The sequence below is a fragment of the Dipodomys merriami genome, unplaced genomic scaffold, assembly GCF_024711535.1.
Source record: "Dipodomys merriami isolate MVZ:Mamm:240054 unplaced genomic scaffold, mDipMer1.0.p SCAF_36, whole genome shotgun sequence".
In the NCBI taxonomy this organism is placed as follows: domain Eukaryota; kingdom Metazoa; phylum Chordata; class Mammalia; order Rodentia; family Heteromyidae; genus Dipodomys; species Dipodomys merriami.
The window spans coordinates 3381578-3406828 of NW_027205159.1; the positions used below are offsets into that span (position 1 = coordinate 3381578).

Sequence of the window (25251 nt, forward strand, 5' to 3'; positions counted from 1 at the left end):
ACTTGAGCCACACACCACTTCCAGCTTTTCTGCTTATGTGATGCTGAGGAATTGAACCCAGGGCCTCATGTATGCAAGGCAAGCACTCTACCACTGAGCCACCTTCCCAGCTCTAGAAAAGATGATCTTAAACATAAAAAATTAAAATTTCTTTTAAATACCATAATAAGTTACATTAAAAATGGAACTGGTGTAATAATGATCTATTTTTAGTTTCCACATTTTTAGAGTTTTGCTTTAAAAGATAGAAATCAGAAGAGATTCAAAGCAGGACATCAACATTTTTTGTGGATGTCTTTTTTCCATTTAAACTTCTATTTCATTTTAAAACCAAGGTGGTGAACAACAGATATTTAATGTGCCGGCAGGTAAGGATCACAGGGACATTGAACATTTCTCAGTTCCTTCCTCGCTGCTTCAGAAGATTTTTCTACAAATGTGATTTTCCCCCAGTCATTGTCAAGATGAAGAAAAATTAGCTTATATTCCTTAAACATTTTATCTGAAGACAACTATTTCCCCCCAAAGAGATTTCTCAAGTTCTCTTCAATTGCATCCCCAAATAGAAATAAATACCTGGAAAGATTCACAAGTAAAGTCACAGAGGCAAAAAACAATTGTTTTCCAAATTAGTTTATAGTTTGATCAAAACAAACTCTTCAACAAAAAACCCCACTTCATTATATCTATTATATACACAAAATCTTTCATATTGATACAAAAGCGTTAGTATTTCATATGTTTTTAAGAATATAAGTCTGTTTCCTTGTGTCTATTCCAATAAACCATCTTGCATATTGGCATTGCTTCCTTGCAAATAGGTATTTTCAGAGCTTGGAGTAACATCAGATATATGGATCACAAATCTTTGTCCATCTCTTAAGGTGATGAGGGCTTCTTGCCCCACCGGAAGGCTGAGCTTAGCTATGGTCTCAGTCGTGCTGTCTCTCAACAATACTTGGATAAGCTGCCAGGAGAAAAGGTTTAAAAGAAAGAAAAAAACACAAACATTACCACTACATCCTTTTTTTTTCTGGTCCTGGGGCTTGAACTCGGGGCCTGGGTGCTGGCCCTGAGCTGCTTTTGCTCAAGGCTAGTATTCTACCACTTGAGCCACAGCACCACTTCCAGCCTTTTCTGTTTATGTGGTGCTGAGGAATCGAACCCAGCGACTCCTGTATGTGATGTAAGCACTCTACCATGGAGCCACCTTCCCAGTCCTCCTGCATCCTTTCTGCCACCCAGAGACCTAAACAGGAAGTTTGTCCATGAATCCCCATCAGGGGAGATCATAATTTCTCAGAGCAGTGCTCCAGTTCTAGTGAGGATCTCATGGGAGGACTCTCAATCCAGGGATTATGTGAGAAGAGAGGGAGTCAGGGGAATAATAGGATCCCTTTAACAAAGGAAACTGGGGGCTGTGGCAGTCTTTATATGATAGAGTAAACCCTAACACTCCTACAGGCACAGCCGGGGCACAGAGATTTGTGAGCATCAGGAAAAGCCTGTGAGCTGTCCTGTGAATGCAGTGGTCTTGTGTGGTTGCAATGCCTGTGATTGGCTTCCTTCTAGAAGGACACCAGTCCCTGCACTCTTGTTAGTCTTTGGAGGAACATGGTCCACTCAAGACCCTCCCTCTACCACCCATCCCATAGACCCTTACATGAGACAGGCCTTGAAAACAGTCACCTGATACCAGTTGAATGAACACTAGGCTAGATCCTAATAGAGTCCAGAGTTTTGCCAGTTCTGATTTAGCTCAGGAGCCCCATGTCACTTAGCCTGCATGAACATGGCCTCCCATCAGAGGGGCAGGGATACTGTGTCATGCTTCCCTTAGTTCCGGGGGAATCTGGAAGATGTGCAAAGTTTTGCACATGATTACTTTAGAGCCGACAGAAATGAATTTTCTGCTAACATATTCTGACCAAGATGTGAATAATATTTGGATGCAAGATTCACTTAAAATATATGGTTGTCTTTCTCCAAATCCAACAACAACCAAACAAAGCTGTTTTCTCTTATTTCTGGAGGAGAATGATAGATGGGATGACATTGATCAAGATGCACTCAGCATTTAAACTGATGTGTTGAATCGAAACCCCTTTGTGTAACAACTTAAAGATAATAATAAAAATTTAAAAACCCATGGTCTTCACGTTAACCTAAGGGATGGAATGTCTCTCAATGTTTCTCTGTCTCTGTATCTGTCTCTCATTGTCTGTCTCTCCCTTCCTTTTCCCCTCTTTTTTTCCTACCATCTCCTTTCTTTGCTCTAACCACCTTTCTTTGCCTTAACCCTGAGCACATGGCCTAAAGTAAAAGACATGCTGCCATCATTTTAAGGGAATATTCATTATTTAATATCATTAAAAAGTTATTTTAGTCAGCTGGGCATTGGTGGCTCAGGCCTGTAATCCTAGCTACTATAATCTGAGAATTACAGTTCAAAGCCAGCCCAGGCAGGGAAGTCTGAGAGACCTGTATCTCCAATAAACTACCAAAGAGTTGGAAGTGGAGCTGTGGTTCAAGTGGTAGAGTGCTACAGCACTCAGGCCTTGAGTTCAAGCCCCAGGACTGACAACACAATTTTTTAAAAAAATTAAAAATTAATTTAGCCTTAGATGTGTCTTGGCAGCTTTTTATTTTGAACATTGCACAAGTGACAGATGGAAGTGACAGTCTGGATGCTGAATGTGATTGTTTTTCTAGGTGCAGGGTAATGCGAAATTGTTTCCAGAGTGAGGCTGGTACAGATGTGCAGTGCATGGGGCGTTGACTCATGGCAGACAAATGCAGATGGGACACAGAGGGTGTGGTTTTGTTGCTGCTGCTGCTGAGCACACATGTGCAATAATGAAGGCAATGAAAATTAGACAAGCAGAACTTTTTGGTGTTAGCTTGTTTAAGCCATTATAGCTAATTCAGCAGGCAGGAAGGAACAGAAGTGGGCTTAATTAATCTCTAATGCATATTACCTTGGATAATCTGTCACTCCTCTGCGTATATTGCTTTATTATGTAGTTCAATTAAGCATTTAATATTTCCTCTATTGTTTTCACCAATTAAATATAGGGCAGCCCTTGTTGTAATGCACTTCAAAGGAACTGAGTGGAGAGTGGTAAGGGAAAATGCTGAGATTGGGAGCTTTTGTTGGAGAAAAATAACCATGACTAATGGTTTTTGGAGATTTTCTTTTTGGTTGGTTGCGGGGCTTGAACTCAGGGCCTGGGTGCTTTCCCTGAACTTCTTTGTCCTGAAAGCTAGCACTCTACCACGTGAGCTACAGCACCACTTCTGGTTTTCTGGTAGTTAATTGGAGATAAAGAGTCTCATGAGGACTTTTCTGCCCAGGCTGGCTTTGAACTGTGATCCTCAGATCTCAGCCTCCTGAGTAGCTAGGATTATAGGCATGCACCACTGATGCCTGGTAAGAAATTTTCTGTGCATTTTACAACAATTTGTGTGTGGTGTGTGTGTGTGTGTGTGTGTGTGTGTGTGTGTGTGTGTGTGTGTGTGTGTGTGTGTGTGTGTGTGTGTGTGTGTGTGTGTGTGTGTGTGCTGGTTCTGGGGCTTGAACTCAGGAAGCTGTCCCTTAGCTTTTTTTGCTCAAGGCCAGTACTCTACCTCTTGAGCCACAGCTCCATTTCTGACTTTTTTGAAAGTTCATGGACTTTCCTCTCAGGGCTGGCTTAGAACCTAAATCCTTATATCCCAACCTCCTGAATAGGCATGAGTACCAGAGCCAGCTCAATTAATTGACTTTAACCTCCAGTCCTATAGAATTAGGTAGCATTATTCCTATGACTTAAGCAACTTAAGTGGAAGAGCTGAAATTTGAACCAAACTCAAAGATAAATTTTTTTTTGGGGGGGGGGGGGTCCGGTCGTGGGGCCTGAACTAATGGCCTGGGCACTGTCTCTCAGCTCTTCAGCTCAAGGCTAGCGCTCTACCACTTGAGCCACAGTGCCACTTCTGGCTTTTTTCTTTTTGCTTATGTGGTGCTGAGGAATCGAACCCAGGGCCTTGAGCATGCAAGGCAAGTGTTCTACCACTGAGCCACCTTCCCAGCCCTCAGAGATAGTTTTAATTGACTCTTCAGTCACTGGCTTTGGAATTAAAGCACATAGTAGAATATTCTCTGGAAAGAGAGAAGACAGACTTGAAAGATTTATGGGGTGTGAATCAATGATCTTCTAGTTATGAAGGAGACCTTGGAAAATCCTCATAATCCCACTGTAAGCCTCAGTTCTGCCACCGGTGATGACAACCCCTTTCTCTCTCTGAGGTAAATGGTGCATTTAAGTAGACTATACCTGCTCTCTACCCCTCTTCCAACTATGGCTGAAAAGATCAAGGTTCACTCCTGGCTGAAGGAGTGCACAAACATTGACAAAGATTCTCTGCTTAACCAAACTTGAGTCAGGCTTTGGAACCTTCTAGGCCCCTCTGTGCACTTTCTTATAAAATCTGGTATTAGCAAAGATCCCTGATGAGTTCAGTAAGAACCCCCTATGTTGGATGTCTAGTCACCATAGCTAATAACCAGTTCCTCAGTCCCCCAGTATAGCCCACCATCTCCAGGAGATGTTACCCTGGCTTGATTTTGGTGAGAGTCTTGTCAGGCTGGTTTAGCCAGAATTCTCCTGACTTTAACTCTTTGACCCCACTCTTGGTCTTATATAAAGTCTCCCTTAACTATTTTTTTTAGCATACCAAGTCTGTGCTCTACTATTTAAACCACAGTTCTACTTCTGGCTCTCTCTCTCTCTCTCTCTCTCTCTCTCTCTCTCTCTCTCTCTCTCTCTCTCTCTCTCTCTCTCTCTCTCTCTCTCCCTTTCCCTTTCCCTCTCCCTCTCGCTTTCTCTCTGCTCTTTTCTCTTTTATTTTGTTTTTAGAAGATAATAGTCTTACAGACTTTTCTTCCTTGGGTTGGCTTTGAACCATCATTTCAGATCTCAGCCTCCTGAGTTGGTAGGAGTACAGGTGTGAGCCACTGGTTCCCTCATTGCACTTTAACAGATGTCATTGAATGATTCTTTTTCTTTAACAAATTGTTATGTGGTAGTCTATACTCCTGCCCCTGCCAGTGAGCTGAGGAAACTGTTCATGGGGAGCTGAGCATGATGGCCAAGCACTAAAGCAAAAGCAAGTCCTCTTCATTTCTCTCACCTGAAGACTCGGGTGAGCTGCCCCTAGCCAGCTCTTGAAGGGCTCTGTGCCAGGCCTGAGTCCATTCTCCAGTGTGACAGGAAGAAAGGACAGTTGTTCTCCCAGCCCAGTCTGGACAAGAGTTCCTTCTTCTAACAACATTGAACATCTTTCCTGCCCACAGCTCTGAGTACTGGTTCCCTGAGTCTCCCCAGCGATTTCCCCACTGGAGAATCAAGTCCCACCTGTACATGCAGTCCCTGACTTCCATGAATATTTCAGTAGTTGATTTTTCATGTCTGCCTCACATACCTACAGAAGGAGTGAGATCTCCTTTACAAATGCACAGGGCAACAGGATGCTCCTTTGGTTATTCCTTGGCAATATTACTACCTTTTCCCTTTCACAAGGGTTTTTATCCCTCCTCAGTCTAATTCCATCTATTTTTTGGTCTTGGCATTGTAATTCTAAAAAGAAGCCCCGCCTAAATGGGGCAGATGTTAGCTGTTAAATTTGTCTTCAGGTAGAACAGATTCACAGAACCCAGAGCAGCTGGTGAACATCAGGAGATATAAAAACACTCCCTCATCTTTCATTCTTTGCATCAACAACACTGATAAAAGCTTTAACGTGAAGAAAAGCAATGTATGTTGAAAAAGCAACACAGGAGCTGGCCACAGGAAGCTGAGGGCTACGGCAATATTCTGACAAAGATGAAAGAAAGCATATACTCTGGATGATAAAGACCCCACCACTCAGCACGGACTTCCTGACAAAATCCCCCTTTCCTTCCTATAAAATGCCCTCAGGTCCTCCAAGATGGAGCTTTGAGGGCAATAGCCCTCTGTCTTCTCAAGATGAATACATCTTGATCCCTTACCATCAACTCTCATTTCCTGAATACTGGCCCTTCACACAGTGAAGAGCCAGACTCCTTCCAGTAACCTCGAAATCTACTGCACAGAGGCCATTCCAAGATGGAAAAATACAGGCAGACAGAAGACAATTTGCTAACCCAGTAGTATTTCCATATACTGTTTTTATATAGCAGGCTGTGTCCTCTGAGCAGTGTTCAACATTTTGCACAAGATCTCTGTGCTCTGGGGAACTCGAGATGAGGGTTTGTTTGGGAAGAAAAGAGGCTGTAGGGTGTGAACTGTTTTAATCTGAGATGCATTTCCATGGCCAAGACCACTGAGCAATGCACTTGCGCAACTCATCTGTGAGGGTTAAAGGAAGAGGATATTTAGTGGCTGAACAGCTAAATGGGTATAGAAGTTTGAGAAATTATACCAAGTAAATTACTGTCACCATTTTTTTTTTGCCAGTCCTGGGGCTTGAACTCAGGGCCTGGACATTGGCCCTGAGATTTTGTTGTTGTTGTTCAAGGCTAGTGCTCTACCACTTGAGCCACAACTCTACTTCTTGCGCTTTGGTGATTAATTGGAGATAAGAATCTCATTGAAGGGCTGGGAAGGTGGCTCAGTGGTAGAGCACTTGCCTTGCATGCTCGAGGCCCTGGGTTCGATTCCTCAGCACCACATAAGCAAAAAGAAAAAAGCCAGAAGTGGTGCTGTGGCTCAAGTGGTAGAGCGCTAGCCTTGAGCTGAAGAGCTGAGGGACAGCGCCCAGGCCCAGAGTTCAGGCCCCACGACTGGACCCAAAAAATAAATTAAAAAAAAAAAAAAGAATCTCATTGATTTTCCTTCCCAGGCTGGTTTCAAACTGTGATCCTCAGATCTCAGCCTCCTCAAAAGCTACAATTACAGGCATAAGCCACTGGCACCCACATGTCTCCAGTTTATAAAAACAGCCTACGTCTCTACCCCTTACTGGAGAGGATTCAGTTGTTTCCATGCCAGTATAGCATTTCTTGCTGGCAATTGAGGGTCTATCTCTGACTGTAACTCATATCCTGCTCTTCTCAGAGCATAAACTGCTCGCCTCCAATCCAGCATTGTGTGCTAAGAATGGACTTGAGATCATACAGATCTATTCTCTGAGCCCACTTCCTTGCATTGGCTTGTGTGTTACTTTATACAAATCACTTAAGTTCTCTGAGCCCCAGTTTTCTCCTCTGTCACATGACTGTGATAAGAACAGGTATCTACGGGGCAGATTTATAGAGGGCATCGAGGAGGTGTCAGAGAAATAGCAACTCTTGTATTTTTATATCTTTTACAGGGTACCCCACTTCAATTTCTTCAAAATTCCTGCTATTTAATGTTTCTTTTGTTGAATGATAGTAGCATGTCCAGTATACAACACTCAGTTTAGGAGTAAGTGGCATTCTACTGCTCAATTAGTCTGGTCTTACCAGGTAAACTCTGGGAAGGTGACTCACCAACCAGCTTCTGTCCATGTATCATTGTAGTACATACTGTGTTGACTAGCGATGGACAGATTAGCTGTCATAAACACCTCTAGCAAAATGGCCTCAGGTAAAGAGGATGCTAGAATCCATTGTAGTTTGGGCCACAGGATCTTTCTGGGTTTTCAATCCTTTCTGTAGTTTTCTTATTCCCCTTGAAACATCTCTGTGTGCATTGTGGGGGACAAAAAGGAACAGCGGGCCCTGGTGTCTCTACCTTATTTCCTGTGGCAGTGTCCACCAGGAAGCCCAGGACTTGGAGAACCATGCTGCTCATACCCACAGGACTGTGGCTAGGGCTCATGCATTTCAGTGTCACCCTGGGTGACTCCACATTTAGGCTTGTATACTCCTGAGTCGGTGGAGGATCTAGAAGGTGAAAAAAGGATTGGTCTGGCTGGACAAGAGATGGGTCATCTGACAGAAAGTCCTTCAGACTCCCCAATTCCTCCTCTTCCTCCTCTTCTTCATCCTCCTCCATGCAGGACTGGATGATGTGAATCACATATTCCAAAAACAGCAAGTGAAACAGATGCCAGGATCCTGTGTTTCAACAACAACCAGAAGTGAGTACATGTGAAGCAGACAAGAAGGCAATATAAAAGGTACTTGCTTTTTTTTTTTGCTGAAAGAGCACTGATACCTTTGGCCTACCAATTAACTAAAAAGTAGAATGAAGGCTTTGCATCTCAGCCTTAGTTTGTACTTATCTTTTCTCTAAGCCATTTTCTCTACAGTCACTTTTTAAAAAAAATTTTTTTGCAATCACCTTCAAATACTAGGAGGTCAGGATTTACCTAGAACAAGGAGGGATGGAGGAAACTGCTCCTAAGGAAAGGAACATCAAACTTTCTCAAGACAGAGCATCCACCAGTCAGGCAACCAAGATTTGTTTATCCTGACCAGTGATGTCAGGGATTATTTACAACTTTTCTGGAACCTTCTTAAAACAAGGATGAAAATAATGATCAACCAAGCCATATTTTGACCAAGTCTGTTGAATCATTATGCATACCTCATGCTCTCTGCCCAAATTCTATGTCTATTTAAACCTAAAGCTCATGTCTATATCATGAAGATGACTGAAGACTCGATTAAGTGCTTCTTTGTTTCTTCCTCTGGGATGGATGTACCATGTAATAAATCTCCTTCCTCTGTCCTTCATCACTATCTACCTCTTTACTTGTGGTGTTGACCAAATGGCCAGACTTCACATGTAGAATCCTAGAGTGTGGAGCTAAGACCTAAAACTCCAGTTGCACCAATATGTAAATCACTGTAAAACTAACTTTTCTGGGATTTTAAAAAACTCCTTTGCACCAGACCTAAGGAGTGAGATGGCTGAATGCTGGGTGACCATTGCTCCAGCAGATGTCCACACACTTGGAACTCCTGGTTATGTGAACAGAGATGACAGAGAGCTAATAGCCTGCATCTCAACAGAGAATTTACATTCCACCCAGTGGAAAATGGAGGAAAAGAAAACCTACAGAGAGCTCTTGTAGAAACAAGATCATCCTTAATGTTTGCCTGAGAAACAGGAATAGATTTAGGCAGAGAGAGAGAGAGAGAGACAGAGAGAGAGAGAGAGAGAGAGAGAGAGACAGAGACAGAGACAGAGACAGAGACAGAGACAGAGACAGAGAGAGAGAGACAGACAGAGAGAGAAAGAGAGAGAGAGAGAGAGACAGAGAGAGACAGAGAGAGACACAGAGAGAGAGAGACAGAGGGAGAGAGAGAGAGAGAGAGAGAGAGAGAGAGAGAGAGAGAGAGACTGTCTGTTCATTTGTCCTGGGCAAAAAAGCTCAGAGATAGTGCCCAGGTCCTAAGTTAAAGCTCCAGGACAGGCACCAAAAAAAAAAAAAAAAAAAAAAGGACCAAAGGAAAAAATCAAGATGCTAAACACAGAGGCAATGAATAAGGGTGATAGTACCTTACAAACATGCCAGTTGCATCTGTCCTTTGGGCAGTAAACAATTGTATCTACTGGACATAAGTAATTTGCATTTTTGTAAATGAGAATCATTTGTGTTATTACTAGCTTGCTCTAATTTACAGTAGTAAGATAACACAGACCAAGAAAGGTAGAGCATATCCAGAACATGTACTCAAACCTTTTCAATGGAGATTTATAATAATAATAATAATATAATTATTATATATTATATAATAATTATATTATTATTATTATTTTGCTGGGCTTGAACTTAGGACCTGAGTGCTATCCCTGAGTTGATTTTGCTCAAGGCTAGCACTCTACCACTTAAGCCACAGTGCCACGTCCCAATTTTTTCTGAGTGGTGTATTGGACTTTCCTGCCTAGGCGGGCTTCAAACTGCGATCCTCACATCTCAGCCTCCTGAGTAGCTAGGATTTCAGGCATGAGACACCAATGCAGCTTCAACAGATTTTTATCTATTTCAAGTAATCTTTCTGTCCATTTGAAAGCTTTCATGATTTTCTCCTAGGCAATGTTTATTATTGCATGATGAATGGCCTGGTCTGGAATAATCTGATTAACAGTGCCTAGCCTATTTAACCTTGTGAAAACCACAGTCTTGAGGAAGAGGTATATCATTGTGCAACCTTTGACCACAGAAGGGAAAATGGGAAAGGCATAGACAGCAACAGGGCTGGATTTTCTTCTGTGATTCCTTGTGAACTTGACGCTACGCTCTGGAAGGGCATCAGCATCAAGCAGACTCGGTTTGGACTGAGTTAAAGGGGAGGACATCATTACAAATTGTGTCATTTATGTGGTTACTTCCAGTGGCAACCCTCAAAAGAGCTCCAACAAGTCTTGCCTTCTTCTTGTTCTGTTTAATAGGAGTGAGGGCATCTGGCAGCCCCCTGGGGCGAGGATGACTGGTTCTGACTAGTGTATAAACATGAGAGGGGAGAATGTCTTTCTGCTGCTATCTATCTAGTGCCCAGGAAGGTCCTGGGACATCATAGGGAAAAAGAAAACTATCTTCTGAATGCAAGGTTTATCTCAGGAAGTTGTAAATGTTTCCCTTCCTGGAACCCTTTTTATGCCATACCTTTGGCAAAGACATGACTTTCCCCCGTAGAAGAGGATCCATTGTTGACCACAACATTTGTGAAATGCAAAAGGTGGTGGTACTTTCCATCAGCTGCAAGCAAAGGCAACTTATCTTGGGAAGTTAAATATGAATCCTCCAAAGAATACATTTTTTTCCTCTCCACTTCTGTTGTCTGTCTTGGTGCTTCTTTGGAAAGGACACCATGCTTATAATTTCACAAGGGCAGGCTTCCTATAGGTCCAACTCCACTGGGATGAGAAAGTACCACATAGTCCATTTGTTGGGGACCATCTCCTTGCCATTAATATAAAGATGACTACAGTATTCTGTATCTAAGTTGCACCTTACATAAAAAAGATTAAAAGAGGCTGGACATGGGTGGTTCACACCTTTAACTACCTATTCAGGAAGCTGTGATATGAGGAATTGTGGTTCAAAGCCAGCCTGGGCTGGAAAGTCTGTAAGACTCTTATTTCCAATTAATCACGCCCAAAAAAGTCAGAAGTCAAGCTGTGGAGAAAGTGATAGAGCACTGGTCTTTAGTGAAAAAGCTAAGGCACAGTGCCTAGGCCCTGAGTTCAAATCATAGTACTGATAAAAAAAAAGATTAAAAACAAATCTTCAAAGCAATATCCCCAATACTTATGCTATACTAAGTTTATTTATTATTTATTTACTTATTTAAGGGTGTTAGGGGTGGAATTCAGGGCCTTGTACATTCTAGGCAAGCATCCTACCCCTGTGTGACATCTCCCTCCTCTGCCCTGTAGTAACAGATTGAAAAGGTAGAACATTTAAAAATCTTGGTATTGTTTGACTTACCAAAACTATCTCTGTGACAGAGGGTCATGGCTTTGCTCACAGCAGTGAGAATGAAGTTCCATCTTAGCTGGAAGCCTGCAGCCAGTTTGATAAACTCCTCTTTGCTTCTGCTCGGCTATTATTTTTTTTGTGAGGAAAAAAATACTAGGGTTTATTATAAGAATAGTGTGTTTCACCACTTTGGAAAGCAGTCTGGAGGTTCCTCAAAAGACTCCACATAGAGCTCCCCTATGACCCAGCAATCCCACTTTTGGGCATTTACCCGAATGATAACAAACAAGGCTATACTAAAGCTACCAGCACAACTATGTTTATTGCAGCATTATTTACCATAGCTAAGATATGGAACCAACCCAGATGCCCCTCAGTAGATGAATGGATCAAGAAAATGTGGTATATATACACAATGGAATTCTATGCTTCCGTCAGAAAGAATGACATTTGTTAGGAAATGGAAAAACTTGGAAAAATTATATTAAGTGAAGTAAGCCAGGCCCAAAGAAACATAGGTCTGATGGTTTCCCTTATTTGCAATAGCTAGTATATGTCTGAGACAAGCAGAAATGGTCAGATAAGTTGATGTTAGGCAAAATGACCCCCAAGATAAGAACACAAGTGGTTTTTCTTTCTTGCTATTGTTTCTAACATGCTATTGTTTCTAACATATTTATAAGATGATTTCTTTGTTACTTTGTAAGTCCCTACCCCATGGTATAACCCCTGTTTTCACTGTATTTGATGTTGGTATAATTTGTGGAGGGGAAGGGAAAAACAAATTGTTTTAATAGGGATACAGGTGGACCCATTGCAACAATGAGATGTACAAGTCGTTATGTCAAAAAATGAACTTTACAACTTTGGCAGGGGGTTCAGGGGGGAGGGCAGCTGTGGGAAGGGGAAACAAAGGAGGAGGCAACAATGCTTGATAAGAAATGTACTCATTTCCTTGCTCATGTAATTGTAACCCCTCTGTATGGTATTTTCACAATTAAAAAAACTCACTAATTTTTTTTTAAAGTAGAGACTGCCCCCAAGTACAACTTTCATATCACTGTCAGGGTCCTGCCTGACCAGTTCTGACACAGTGATCACCCAGACCATGAATTGAAGAAGGCTGAATAATTCTGTATGTTCCCCTACTCCCAGCCCCTGTGTTCCTTCTCTATTATAATCATTACCTAAAAGACAGAGCTGAGGAGGCTAGTCCCCTTGCTTTTCTAGTATGGCTGCACTGATTCAGCTCCTAACCTGCTTTTCACCATTACCTTTTCTATTTAGCTTTTGGAGCAATTGTTCATACATGGTTTTTTGGGTGCCCTAGTCCCTTGTGACTCAGGCAATGTGCTCATCCTCCTGTGGAGATGGTTTCAGTACAAAGACTTGAAGTATGTAGAGACAAGCAGGAAGATGAGAAATTGGCCTACCTTTTTTTCCCCCCTCCAATCCCCACACAACTTGTAAAGTGACCTCATTGTATTTAATACAATCTGTAAGAGGCTATTGATTTGGATTGATTTCCTGTATGGGATTCTAACAGACCAAAACAAAATAGAGCCACTCATGCTAAAATTTTATGTAGACAAACTGAAACCACGTTGTTTAACTGGCCTTTTTTTTTTCAGGAGAAAGAGAAAGAGAGAGAGAGAGAGAGAGAGAGAGAGAGAGAGAGAGAGAGAGAGAGAGAGAGAGAGAGAGAGAGAGAGAGAGAGAGAGAGAGAGAGAGAGAGAGAGAGAGAGAGGTATAGACAGAGAGACTGAGACAGAGACAAGAAACAAATACAGAAAGACAGAAAGAGAGACAAAGAAAAAGAGAAAAAGGCACACAGAGAGGCATACAAACAGAGACATACATGCAAAGACAGACAGACAGACAGACAGAGATAAAGAGACAGAATGAATAGCCCCTTCCCCAGGCTGGCCAGCTTATGATAGGATGATATAAAAGCCCTCTCTGATTCAGTCTTTATAAACAGTGTCTCTCCCACCTCCAAAGGCTTATGTATTGAAGGGTTGGTCACAGCATGTGGTGCTATTTTGGAAGGTTCTGGAAACTATAGTCCTTGCAGGTTGTATCTTGTCCCATGCTACTTTCTATCCCTTTTCATGGTTTCCTGTCTGCCATGAGAGAAGTAATCTCAGCCGCCTGTTCTTGCCACCAGGTTGTTCTGCCTCACTCTGGACTCAGAATCAATGGAACCAAGGACTATGGACGGAAACCTCTGAAACATGAAGCATCATGATCCTTCCTCCCTCTATGCAATCTGTTCCAGAATAAGGCAGCTTAGCATTCAGGCTGTGGCACCATTATGATGATCTCCTTTTACCAAGAATATACGAAGAACTGACAGCAAAAAGCAGAGCCGAAAGATGTGAAAAATTGCTGATCAGAAAAGAAACACGTTTAAAGTTGTGGACAAGGGGGGCTCTGGCGTCAAAGAGGGAGGCTTGCTTTTTGGCCCGTAGTGCTACTTGGAGTTTGAAGTTTGTTTGAAGTTGCTGGGATGGCATTCCACCACTTGAACCCTGCATCCAGTTTCAGCTTTTTTTTTTCTGTCTGCCCAGGCAGATCCTTAGATCTCAGCCTCCTGAGCAGCTAGGATTATAGTGTCCAGCTCCTCCCTTAAGGTGTATGTGTGTGTGTTTCCCAGATATTTTATTACAATAAGGAGAAAGGCTGTCATAAAGGAACTTTGAAATGACCAATATTTCCTATTTCTGCCTTCTTCATTTATCTCTGAACTATGGTTCAGCTAGGCACCAATGGTGGCTCATAATTCTGTAATCCTAGCTATTCAGGAGGCTGAGGCTGAGTATTGCAAGCCAAACTCAGCCCCCACAGAAAAGTCTGTGAGATTCTGATCTCTAATTAACCAACAAAAAGCCAGATGTGGCGCCAGTAGTAAAGTACCAGTCTTGAGAGAACAAGCTAAGGGATCTGAGTTCAAGCTCCAACACTCACCTTCTACCCAGCATACACAATGTGTTCTGAGGGTGACCAGTTCATTCATTGTTCTTTACTCAAAGAAACAAGGTTAAATTTATTTTCCTAGCAGGTTATCAAGTGCCACCGAGACACCATGGGAGCAGCTCCACTGCGAATTGGCAGTGTGGGTCAGAGGCATTTTAGACAAAGGGGAAAAGGGAATAGAATCCATAACACTGAGAAGACAAGAAGATGAGATCTGAGGATCACGGTTCAAAGCCATCTTGGGCAGGAAAGTCCGTGATGCTCTTATCTCCAATTAACCACCAGAAAACCAGAAGTGCCACTGTGGCTCAAGTGGTAGAGAGCTCGCCTTGAGCTGAAGAGCTCAGGGACAGCGCCCAGGCCCAGGGTTCAAACCCCATGACTGACAAAAAAAAAAAAAAAAGAAAAAAGAAATTCTGTTTGATGGAGAGCCACACTTGAAGTGATCTAAACAGAGTCATGTAAATTACACATGCATATGTCCATAAGTCCCCCCAGGGCCTCTTTCAAGTCCCAATCATATGCTATATGAGTACATTGTCCGGCTACCTCATGTCTTTGAGGAAGTGATGGAGAGGCTGGATAGAAAGGATGACATACCTTTCTAGTTATTGCTTTTATTCTCTTTGCTTCAACTGAAAGCTCCTAACATACCAAAGGGCTGCCCTAAATTCTGGAAAGATGTGAACTCCTCCAGTGCTACCACATTTCTTACTACCAGAACTGAGGTGCTTGGGAGAAACTATCCCCATTGATGATCAATTGACTGAGGTAGGGGTTGGGCTGAGGGACAACAAGACTACAAAAACCACAGCACTCAGGGATAGAATTCAGAGCAATGAGAATTGTCTGCACATATGTTTGAAAATTGATCATATAAATCATTGCAAATTCTCCAAACCCGGTTCTACCATTGCATGGCACTTGTTCATCCTCTGATAAATTATTCTTGGATGCAAATGGTATGAGGTCAGAACTGTGAGACAACCAATTTGGACACTTCCCTCTGCTAAGAAACTGCCAGGTACTAAGAACTAAAGCTGTGAGTCAAGGCATTGTAACAGTCTAGGTGTTTTGTTGACAATAGATTGTGTGTGTGTGTGTGTGTGTTTATCAGAAAAGCTATTGTTATAAAAACAAGCCCTTCAAAGGAATCACATTGAAAAGCACCATTTTTCTAACTTGTTTTAGGAGGGAAGGCTGCAGATACAAGGGAGACTTGGGAAATACATAGAGTCATAGTTAATAACACAGGATGAGCCTGTAAAGCTGACTAGAGACTGAATTGCTATTCATGATTTCAATGTGTTTATCCTGGTTAAAGGTGGAATGTGAGTGAATATCCAAAATAAAGAACACACCATTGAAAGCTTCCTTCAGGGATGAGGTCCAAGCCTTCTGCTACTAAGTGAATGCACCTTCAGACATATCACTGCTGTTGTTTTAAATAAGCATTTCCCAAGATTATCAAGGAGGAAAAAGCACTGTATAGCATCTGGAATGATTACCTTTAAAGAAGAAAAGGATGGAACGAGACACTTGCAAGGATTAGAAATGGCTTTCTAATTCATATGGAATTCATATGGAATAATAAAAGACTTCGTATAGCAAAACAATCAGTAGAAGATTGTGTTGGAGGAATATCAATACCAAACTTCAAACTCGATTACAAAACCATAGTAATCAAAACAGCTTGGTACTGGCATAAAAATAGGCCTGAGGACTAATGGAACAGAACAGAAGACCTAGAAGTGAACCCATAGATCTATAGCCACCTAATATTTGCTAAGAGAACCAAACAGATTGGAAGAAGGACAGCCTCTTCAACCAATGGTGCTAAAATATTGGCTATTCAAATGCAGAAAACTTAAGCTAGATCCTTTTTTTTTTTTTTTTTTTCAGGTAAGGAGTAGGTTTATTCAGTAGACCTGCTGGGACCAGGCAAGGTTGGCACTCCACGTGGCTGGGAAAGGAAAGGAAAGGAAAGGAAAGGAAAGGAAAGGAAAGGAAAGAGAGAAAAGAGCTAGAAAAGAGCAGAGAGAGCAAGAAAAGCACACAGAGAGAGCTAGAAATGAACAGAGAGTTAAGCTAGATCCTGATATATCACCTTGCACCTGATCAATTCAAAATGTATAAAAGAACTCATTGTAGCAGGGAAAAACAAAGGAGGAGGTAACAATGCTTGATAGGAAATGTACTTATTACCTTACTCATGTAGCTGTAACCCCTCTGTACACTATTTTTACAAAAAAAATAAAAAAGAAAAGACAAACATGCAATAAATAGGGAAAATTTGTAAATTTTTTTTAAAAAAGAACTCAATGTAAGGTAAGATACCATGAAAATATTACAGGAAGGGGTAGAGGAAATACTAAGGCTCCTAGGCACATGTTAAAACTTCCTAAATAAAGATCTAAAAATCACAACAAATCAGAGAAAAACTGGATAAATGGCATTGCATCAAACTGAAGAGTTTCTGAATGGAAAAGGACATAGCTAGCAAGATAAGTAGATAACCCACAGAATGGGAGAAGACACATCATCGGACAAGGGCCTCATATTGGAAATATACTTAAAGCTCAAAAACTAACCCCCCCAAATAAAACTTCAATTAAATAATAACCCAATTAATAAATGGGCTAAAGACTTAAAGAGAGACTTTTCAGAAGAAGAAATAAGAATGGCCAATAGCTACATGAATAAATACTTAGCATCTCTGACCATAAAAGAAATGCAAATCAAAACAACACGGAGATTCCACTTCATCCCAGTTAGAATGGCCATTATCAAGAAAAATAACAGTTACAAATGATGGCAGGGATGTGACCAAAAGGGAACCCTGATACACTGTTGGTAGGAATGTAAACCAGTAATGATCAACCATTCTGGAAAGCAGTATGGAGGTTTCTCAAAAGAGCAAACATAAAGCTCCCCTATGATCCAGCAATTCCACTCCTGGGCATTTATCCAGTAGACCACAAACAAGGCCACACTAAAGCTACCAACACAGCCATGTTCATTGCAGCAGTATTCTTTACCATAGCTAAGATATGGAATTAATCCAGATGCCCCTCAGTGGATGAACGGATAGAGAAAATGTGGTATATATATATATATATATATATATATATATATATATATATATATATATATATATATTGAAATTCTAATCATCCATCAGAAAAAATGATATTGTACCATTTGTAAGGAAATGGAAAAATTATATTAAGCAAATTAAGCCAGACTCAAAGAAACATAGGTTGCATGTTTTCTCTCACTTGTGGTAGCTAGAATGTGCCTATAAATCTATAAGTAAACACACTGGATGGTAAAAAAAAATACACTGGGGACATGATACATTACACAGGTGTCTAAGCATTCATACATAATAATACCAAAGGATGATAGTCTTATAAGAAGAACACAAAGGCACAATACCTATGTGCATCTGATTATAAAAAAATGATATTTATCGAGATAAACTCCAGGAAATAGAAACAAGATGTTTTTTTTTCTTTGTTGCTGTTTTTGTTTTCTCTTACTTTTGTTTGCTCATTTTTCTGTTTTGGGTGGGGGTAAGGGAGGGAAATGGAGGGAAAAAGGGTGAACAAATGCAGCAGTGGTACTTGCTAGACACTATGTTGAAAATTAACTATACAACTTGGGGACAGGAGGGAAAAACTGGGAGAGAGGGAGGGAAGGGGTGATATTATTAAAAAAAGAAATGTACTCTTTCTCTGACTTATGTGACTGTAATTAAAATGCATAAAAAGAAAATATTTTCTAGCCCCTTCCTGAGGAATTTTCTGGTCCATTTCCAGGAGACTGAAGACCCCAAAGTCCTCTGAAGAATTTGGGAATACAGATGTTATTTCACCCTCTCTCCTTGATTGAGAGGTTGGGGATCTGGATGAGGTTAGGCTGTATGGGACAGAAACCCAGAAGTGTGCCCTGGGTCTCGGCACTGAGTGTGTATTCCTCCTTTCCTAAATAGACACTCCATTTCTTGTGTGCTGACTTCTGTGTATGAGTCTCTCCTGAATGCTGCGCTCCCTCTCTCAGCTCATGTTAGTCCTACTCATTCCAGTTCAAGGCTTTCCTTGGCCTTAGGGAGAATACTATCACAGGAAGCCCAAGAGCCTGTGGTGTGTGTGCATCCCTGTGTGTGCAAGCCGCCTTGCTTCCACCTAAGCTTTTGTTCATAGTCCTGAGGTTCCAAGCCACTAGGGGCGCACTGGAGCAGGTTCTCTCAAGGCAGTCACAGCAAGTCAAGGTTGACTGTCATGCAGATGGTGAACAGCCAGTCAAACACATGCACATCCACAACCAAGTCATCTTTGAGGGTTCTGTTTCATTTTTTTTTCCAGTCCCAGAGATCAGATACAGGGTCTCACACGTTAGGCAAATTATTTCTACCACTGATCTATACAGCCCCAGCCCAAATTTGAGTTTTTGAACTCTTCTTTATTGGGACATGTTTGTAAAATACCCAGATGGATGTTATTCTTCCAAACAACAAACAGCTCCCTCCTTTCTCATTGTCCCATACCTTCACCACAATATGCACACTATATACCACGCGATGGTGTATATTATATATATGTATATCATATACCAATATGGTACACACATATACACACACAGAGGTAAGATGTACCCCTCCCCTGTTCTCTGCCTTGTCAAAGAAGTGAGGCCACTTTCCTGTCCTCAAACCCACACCAGCCTCAACACACTGCTGCTGATGGATCTTAAGAACGTCTTTCCCATGGCCCCCAATATGAGCAATAGCTCGGAGGGGCTCCTCAGGCCTGGCACTCATGGCACACACATAGAGTGAGCACCAAGGCTGAGTTTGCCACCTCTGCGGTCATCTGGTTCAGAGTCATGGGCACTTGAGTCAGGTCATAGACACCTGAGGCTATTATTCAGAACTATAATTTGGAATGATAGATGTCTACTTATTTTTTCTTGTTAAAAAAAACCAAACCAAACACACCACAGTTTTATACCTGGAAGACAAATGTCTGGAGACTTGAAGACACACAATTCAGGAATACACTGAGGTCTGTCGATGTTCCCAGCAAAGAAATTAAACAGTTCAAACCTACAGGCAAAAAAACAAACAAAGAAAAGCAGATTGTGCGCACCCTTGCAGAATTTCTGCAGAGAAACCCCTGTCCTGCATAACCTCGGGGTGACACCCGCACAATAGTTCAAAGGGTTCTTCAGGGCCTCCCACTCATTTGGAAGACAAGAGACGAGCTGTCAGACTGCATGTGTCACTCTGCAGTCATTGAGCTTTGAGTCATTTGGTCTTGCCTCTGCCACTTGTTGAAATGGGAAGAAATGGTTTGAAACCTAAGTCCACCTTGTAATTACACAGATCTTGTCTTCAGATGAGCTCATCGCAAAACTCAGACGTGACTTCACCTATCCTTGACATTTTTCACAAAAGGGCTGGTTTATTAATGCCATAGAGTGATGTGGACATCAAAGCAGTAAGGGCCCCTTGCCTGGGGTTGTACACCCAAGCCAGGTGGGGCCCAGTCATTGTGGGTGACGTCAGGTCTAGGGTCCTCCACCTGCATAGGTAGCATGGAGCAAGAGCAGAATGCCTTTGGCATTCCTACCTTTCTAAGTGCCCCTGCAAATCAAACAGTTCAGAAAAGCAGTAGGCAGCTGTGGCTCTAACAAGGTTCACTGGACCTTGTTGGCAGGTGTCTGCCTGGTGCTAGCAGTGACTGCTATCTATGTGTGCCCTCCCAGCTGGATTCTGTGTCATCTCTGAGAGACACAGGCTGCCGGTCTCTGAGCAGACTGGGGGGACGTCCTGACAATTTGGGGGCATCCTAGGATTTCTGGGGGAGCCAGTGCCCTGGAAAGGGCATCTTCTGGGCATCTGTGACTCAAAACTGCTTCCTGGAGCTCTGAAGCCTGTTGGGTTAGTGTTATCTTTTGTTTCAGAGATGGAAGGAAGAGGAGCACTGTAAGGGTGGATCTAAATTGAGGCAGGAGACATAAACAAAGCATGTAAATTGAAAGGTAGTTGGTAGGGAACCCAAAAGTACAGATTCAGTTCAGTAGTTTTTTTTTCTGATAGTATTGGGGTTTGAACTCAGGCCTTTGAGCTCCCTCACACTTTTCTACTCTGTTGGCATACTATCACTTGCACCGTGGTTCCAGCTCTGCTTTTTGCTGGGGATAGAGTCTTATAGACTCCCTGGGCTAGGTTTGGATTTCAATCTCCTGACTGTCCATGATTACAAGCCATGGGAATCTAGCTTTAGTATTTTGAATCACTGATACACTGTTACCATAGTCAACCCAGCTTCACGATAGAAGAGAATGAGTTATGCTAGGGTGATGCTTCTGTGTGATGCTGTGCCCACACAGAATGCATCTGGTTGTGAAAGATTCATGTGCTGGGTGGCTCAAAATGAACACAGCAGACAGACTAAGGGAGCTCACAGGGACTGGGCAGGCAGCATTGCACACATGGAATGGGCTGGGAAAGGGTTACACTCATGGAGAGAAAAGCTACTAGGTATCCTGGCGGGGAGTAGTCGGCAGACACAAATAGACTAACACCCAACACTTCCTATAACTGTCTTCAGAGAACCTTGAGCTTGGTCCATAATAACAAAATATGGGGAGGAGTCAGAACCATTTACAGCTTCTATAATGTCTCAGGACACCCCTCCCCTCTGCCCCAAACACACCTGAATCTGAAGAGTTCCTAGCACCACTCTTCTACCAGTATATGAGAAACAACACACTGGCTGACAGCAATGTGTCACCCAGTAATGCAAGCTCTTTATAGAAGGGATTTTCTTGCACAATAAATATCATCATCAGATAGGAAATGACAAGAATGTCCATGTGCTTTACCAGGTTTGCTTTTAAAGTAGTGCAAAGTGCTAAAAAGCCCCATGGCTAGGCTATATGTTGTTGAAAATGAGGGCTGGGAAGGTGGCTTAGTGGTAGAATGCTTGCCTTCCATGCATGAGGCCCTGGGTTCGATTCCTCAGCACCACATAAGCAGAAAAAGTCAGAAGTGGAGCTATGGCGCAAGTGGTAGAGCGCTAGCCTTAAGCTGAAGAGCTGAGGGACAGCGCCCAGGCCCAGTGTTCAAGCCCCATGACCGACAAAAAAAAAAAAAAAAGAAGAAGAAGAAGAAGAAGAAAGAAAGAAAAAGAAAAGAAAATGATACTTGATGCTGCTAACAGAGGTTACAATGAAGGAGTGGAGCTGACACATTCAAATTTGGTCATGTCGGACGAGACTCTTTGAACCATGCTTGTACAGAACAGATACAGAAATTAAATTTCTTCCTAAGGGAGATAGCCCGTAAAGAAATACTGGCAAACTGCAATACTGAACACTCAGTACTGAACACTCACCTGCCTATGTATTTGCTCAGCAAATGTATATTGGCCCTAATGCCCACTCTGACACTTGGGATGACATGGAAATACACAGCCACAGGGTGTTCCCTAGAATGTCTAGTGCTCCCTTCAGGAAAACATATGAAAGAACATGTACATCAACACACGAGCTCAAAATTAAAAATCACTCAACACTCCCATAAAGCACACTCTACAAGAAGGTTACATTTCATCTCTGTGTAGCTCTCCAGGTCTCCCACATCGTTCTGGTCATCTGCCAGGACTTTCTTAGAAATATCCAAAGCACCTTGACTGATGACAGTGTACAGATCTGATTTCAAGATCCTGATCCTTCTGTTATTTTTCAACACCATACTCATGGTCTAAAGATAAAGAGAAGGCAAGAACCTTCATTAGATTGTGACATTTTACGTTCACCAAGCCTCCCTCCACATAACCAAGGTTTTGTTGTTGTGGAGGGGAAAAAAACCCCAGGAACTTGTATATTATCTTGTGAACTCTGAATCATGCATACTATTTTACATGGAATCTTCCTGTTTGCCTCCCCCCTCCTGTACTCAACAAGTACTTGTATATAGGCTGTGCATCCTTCCATATACTTTAAAACATACTTAGATGACTTGTAACACCTACTACAATGTAAGCACTATGTGTATAGTTATACAATATTATCAGGAAAATGTCTGCACATGCTCAGAAGGAACACAACTTTGACAGGCCTTTATATGTGCGGGGCGGGGGGGTCCCAGGGGGTCATGCTCTCATTTGACTTCCTAGCTCATAGCTAGTGCTCTACTACTTGAGCCATGCCACCAACCTAACCTTTTTTTGCTAGTTAATTGGAGGTGAAATCTCTCAGACTTGTCTGCCTGGGTTGGCTTTGAATCCCAATTCTCCAGGTCTCAGCCTCATGAGTAGCTAAGATTACAAGGTGTAAACCACCAGTGCCCAGTTTATCATAGGCCTTTGAATATTTTAAACCCAAGAAGGACTAGCTATAAGCGTGCAGGGCCCTTGGAACCCATCTCTGGCTCTTCTCTACCTACTCCTTAGCACTAAGGCATGAGAAGGTCAGAGCTGAGAAAACTTGGCAGCCCAAGTTCAGTGAATCCACAGGGTCACATTTGGGGGTGTGGGGGGAAGAGTGCTTCTCTCTTTCCTAGGTCTTCTGCGGGTCTTTCACCTCTGACACTGGCTGGCCCAGGTTAGCCCATGGCCTCATAGGACTCCTCCTGCATCTTTAAAAGTAGGAGAGACTAGTTTCCTCTCCTGTGCAAAGAGAGCCAAGGAAGTTGGAGCCTTTACATCCAGGGAAAAGGGGTAGGTTTCTCACTGAGCATCATGGGGCTCCTAAGTGCCAGTGGCTATATCGCCTACCTGTCTGCCCTCTGCCATGCACGGTAGAAACTGCTACCTTCAGGTAGCAACCACTGCTCTCAGGGAGACCTGTGGCTTTTACTCTACACTCTAGTAAACTTCTTTCTTTCAACCTACCTTGGCCATGTTGGACAGGTAGGTCTTTCTTCGTAGTCTTTTCACAAACACAGTGACTTCTGTTAAGAACATACAGGGCCATTATTGATGTCAGGTGCATGGGATCCTCCATAGCATAGAGGGGAAGGGGAAGAGAGAGGAGAGGAGGGGAGGAGAGAAGTCCAGGGTTGAGCAGGACTCACACTACCTGAGCTCTGCCTCCATCTTCCCCTCTGCTGCCTTCCTCCCACAGGGATGGCATTTTTTCCAGTAGCAACTTATGTATCCCCATGTGCCAGGAAGAATGCAACCCCTGCACCAGCAAAGTTTGTGTCTCCCTCACTCCTGCCAGGCATCGAGCAATGATGGCCTTAGGAGGTGAGGCCTTAGTGGGGTAATTAGGTCATGAGAGTGGGTCCCTCCTGCAGGGATTAGTGCCCTCTTGTCTTCTCCACTGTGTGAGGGCAAAGCATAAAGACAGCTATCAATGCACTTGGAAGCAGCCAGGGCCTTGATGTTGAGTTTCAGTCTCCAGAACTGTGAGAAGCAAGTGTCTTGTTTATAAGACAGCTAGCACATGGTACTTTTGTTATAGCACCCTAAGATAAAAAAAACCTGGGGCTCCCAGAAGATTAAGAATTTGCCCATCTCTTCAGAAAATGATCAAAGGAAAGGGTAAAAAGAGAAACCATCAAGAGGCAGGGCCATTCCTCTGGAATGCATTCATTTATTCCTTAGGACTCTCACGTGGTGTTTGTTTAATAAATGTTCACTGATTTGATGATTAAAGGATAGCCACTATCTTCAATACCTTCAGCATTTGGAAGATGGGTTTTCCTAACCAAAAGGCTCCCCTTGAAACATGGGAGCATGGCGGGGGGGAGGGGGGAAGAAGTAGGGGTCTAAGAAAAGGAGATTTTCCTGGTTTTAGAAGGTATCCATCAGGGAAGGCTTCACTGAGGTGGTGATATTTAATCTGGGTCTTGATAGGAATTATTCAAGAAAATGGGAGAAGGGAGAAGCAGAGCAGTACAAAAAGTAACAGAACAAGGACCTTTTGGGGGACTGCTGGTTTGGGTGTTGGTGTTGGGGAGCCCCCCTGGATAATGAGGATGCCTAGGGAGATGGAGGCAGAGGATAAACAGTAAGAAAGTTTGACTGAAAATGAAAGAGTAGATCAGCTCAGTTGGGCATAGGGCCATGATCAAATTATACTTTTAGGATAACCACTAGGAAAGGAGGGGAATATGGCTGAGCGGCTTGGGAGACTGGAGGCAAGATAATTAAGTAGGAGGTAAGAGAGAAGGAGAGGGAGAGGGGAAGAGAGGGAGAGAAAAAGGGAGGGAGGGAAGGTGGGAGAGAGGGCCTCAACTAGGTGTGAGAAGACATAGGAAGACAGGACAGGGCTTTTGCTCAGCCTCTTGTCTCTCTTGCTTTTCCTCCACTGTGATAGCGGACAAAGGCCCAGACTTCCCTCATGGGTGAAGTGTGTTGAGGGAAATGACCCAGGATCCCATTCTGTACACACTCCCAAAAGACAGGACCTTAGGAAACAATGGCAAAGAAAGTAGGGCTCAGAAATGTGAGGAGAGGGTCAGCCAGAACTAGCCTAAGAAGAGCGAGCAGGCAGTGGGAAGGACCACAGGCAGTGTCGAGGAAAGGCGCCAGGGAGAAAGTGGGTACTTCTCATCAGCTGTACTTGAAGGCAGTAATGGGCTATGGAGTGAAGAGGGACAGGCCTATGGGGGAGTAGAGAGGTGGCCTTGTGGGAGCTGAACAGGTGTTTTTCCTTATCCAAGAGGCTTGGTACCAAGTATGTTTCAGAATCTCATATCTTCAGATTTTGGAATATTTGCACATACATCCTGGGATATGTTGAGCATGTAATCCAGGAATAACTATGAAGTTCATGTATGTTTTATGTACACCTTAGACTCTGGCTCTGCTTGCTTGCTCATGGCTGGTGCTCTACTACTTGAGCCAAGCCTCCAGCCAAACTTTTTGCTAGACATGTGG

At 42.8% G+C, this 25251-nt stretch overlaps 1 protein-coding gene across 3 annotated transcripts in view; it reads right to left on the reverse strand.

Moving 5' to 3' along the window:
• Positions 1 to 663: 663 nt before the first annotated feature.
• Rfx8 (regulatory factor X8) overlaps positions 664 to 25251 on the reverse strand; it is a 90605-nt gene continuing 66017 nt past the window's right edge. For 2 of the 3 annotated variants that reach the window (XM_069988419.1, XM_069988418.1), the window contains exons 10-15: positions 23257 to 23315; positions 21968 to 22124; positions 19366 to 19460; positions 11389 to 11503; positions 7740 to 8065; positions 664 to 967 (exon numbers count right to left, since the gene is read on the reverse strand). In XM_069988419.1, coding sequence (XP_069844520.1) covers positions 773 to 967; positions 7740 to 8065; positions 11389 to 11503; positions 19366 to 19460; positions 21968 to 22124; positions 23257 to 23315 — 947 coding nt within the window. In that variant the 3' untranslated portion in view covers positions 664 to 772. The remainder of the gene's footprint in view (positions 968 to 7739; positions 8066 to 11388; positions 11504 to 19365; positions 19461 to 21967; positions 22125 to 23256; positions 23316 to 25251) is intronic. The other variant, XM_069988420.1, reaches the window with a different exon arrangement.